The sequence below is a fragment of the Anneissia japonica genome, unplaced genomic scaffold (genome assembly GCF_011630105.1).
Source record: "Anneissia japonica isolate Jap-2015-1 unplaced genomic scaffold, ASM1163010v1 scaffold65874_len1864_cov119, whole genome shotgun sequence".
Taxonomy (NCBI): domain Eukaryota; kingdom Metazoa; phylum Echinodermata; class Crinoidea; order Comatulida; family Comatulidae; genus Anneissia; species Anneissia japonica.
Genome location: NW_022747015.1, coordinates 1 through 1,840, shown reverse-complemented (window position 1 = coordinate 1,840; position 1,840 = coordinate 1). Strand labels below are relative to the sequence as shown.

The 1,840-nt window shown below is 33.4% G+C and overlaps 1 protein-coding gene across 1 annotated transcript; it reads left to right on the top strand.

The window, feature by feature from the left end:
• Window positions 1-264: 264 nt before the first annotated feature.
• LOC117120386 lies at window positions 265-1,813 on the top strand (the record flags this gene model as incomplete). The annotated part of the gene is made up of 3 exons (XM_033265425.1): window positions 265-645; window positions 1,134-1,362; window positions 1,741-1,813. Coding segments are annotated over 3 exons (683 nt in total), but the record flags the coding sequence as incomplete, so codon positions are not given.
• Between the last annotated feature and the right edge of the window lie 27 nt (window positions 1,814-1,840).

Sequence of the window (1,840 nt, the reverse complement as noted above, 5' to 3'; positions counted from 1 at the left end):
GTAATGTTTTATTACATTCACTAATTTTGTCTGCTTTGGCTGCCATGTACTGTACAGTCAGGCATTTTTATTCTGTATATTATTGCAGTAACATAAGAGTGGAATAACCAACAGGCTGAAAACATGGCCTTAAATGAAAATTGTTAATGAGGTGATATATATTCCTTTTATCTATTTATTGGGTCAAATCTATAAATGATGATGATCATTTAAATTATTTAGTAATAGTAACAGAATAATATTTTTAGATCTTATTTCCTTTAGGAAACCAATGAAGAAAAGGCAACAACCTCTTCTATGCTTGGTACAACCAGTGCAGTGAAGACATGTCCTGACAAGGAGTTTGAGGAATCTTCAGTGGAACCTCCGTCAGTGAAACCTCCGTCAGTGAAGAGACCTTGGTTGTCTCACGCGAAGTCACCGGAGTATACCATATACCAAGATACAGATGTTGACTTTGCGGCTAAATCAGGAACAATACCGGTTGAGCTACGACATAGAATCATACGAGGAACAATAAATAATATGGTCTCTGTTGCTTACAGTCCTCCGTGGAATCGCCAACCTACCAATAATGAGATATTAGAAATGGCTAAAAGCATAATAATAACCTATCCTCCATTAAAAGATCCGGAAACTAAACATGTAAGTATCATCGATTGTAGAATAGAAAAAAAATAATTGACACCTTTGCCAACAAAATTTACTTCGGTGACACCAATAAGTAACTGTCTCTGTACGCATTGGACTATATTTTAGACCGGTCTGTACAGCTGTACCTCCAGTAGTTTTCATGGGCACAGTTGACTCTATTCAACTTACGATTCTTGTAAGTTTACTCCTAGTTTCTTAACTTCCTGTGCTGTTCACACTAGACTTATTATGTGTAAACTACTGTAACCTGCATGTCAAAGTAAGTCTTGTGAATTTGGAGAATCTCGATCATAAGTTAACAGGTCATGCTAAATGCTGTATTTCATATTAATTATCATAAAGTGCTTTTCATTGATCTTTGTACATTATTTTAGCAATGTTGATTAATTTATTAATGATTGGAGTTTGTTACTACTTCCCCATTATAATAAAGTAACATTAATTACAAATTCTTTACTTTGGTTACAATGTCTTTTCAGGGAGTCATATTTAAACAGCTGAAAAAACGGCTGTACAATGTGAAGCCAGCAACTAAAGAGTCAAAAAAAGGAAAGCAAGGGAAAAAAAAAGTGCTGAAGCAAAGCAAAATCACCACTGATGATGATGACATAAGTGTACAAAGCGATTGTTCAAGTAAACAAAAATCACAAAGTCCTTGCCCGAAGAATATAGTTTTGGAAGACTCAGATGACACATATATTTATGATGGTAAGCATTGTACTCTTAAATCTATGCTGTTAAATCTATGCTGTTCTATCAAACATTCTCATTTGTCTTTTTTGTCCTACAATTTTGTGCATGTTTTTGTTTTTTATAAGAAAGATGCATACTCCAACAATATGAGTACCGGTATGCATTCATTCATGTTTGTGGACGTTTTTAAAAGGCAATGCAGTGCAAAGCATAATTATAATCACACCAATTTATTTTGAAAATAATAAAAATGGAAGTGGTAAATATCAATTTTTTTTTATCGTCAGGAAATTAAAAATTACTAGCTTGCTTGAAAACAAAAATTGTGAAAATATCTTTGCATTACTTTTCCCCAAATTGTTCTAAAATAGTACAAATATATTTGATTTGTAGATGAATCTGATGTTGATGATAGTACCGATAGTCCCAACATTATGTTAAGGCACTACAATGCCTTAATAAAAGAGTGCAGGAAACAAAAGCCGTCAACACA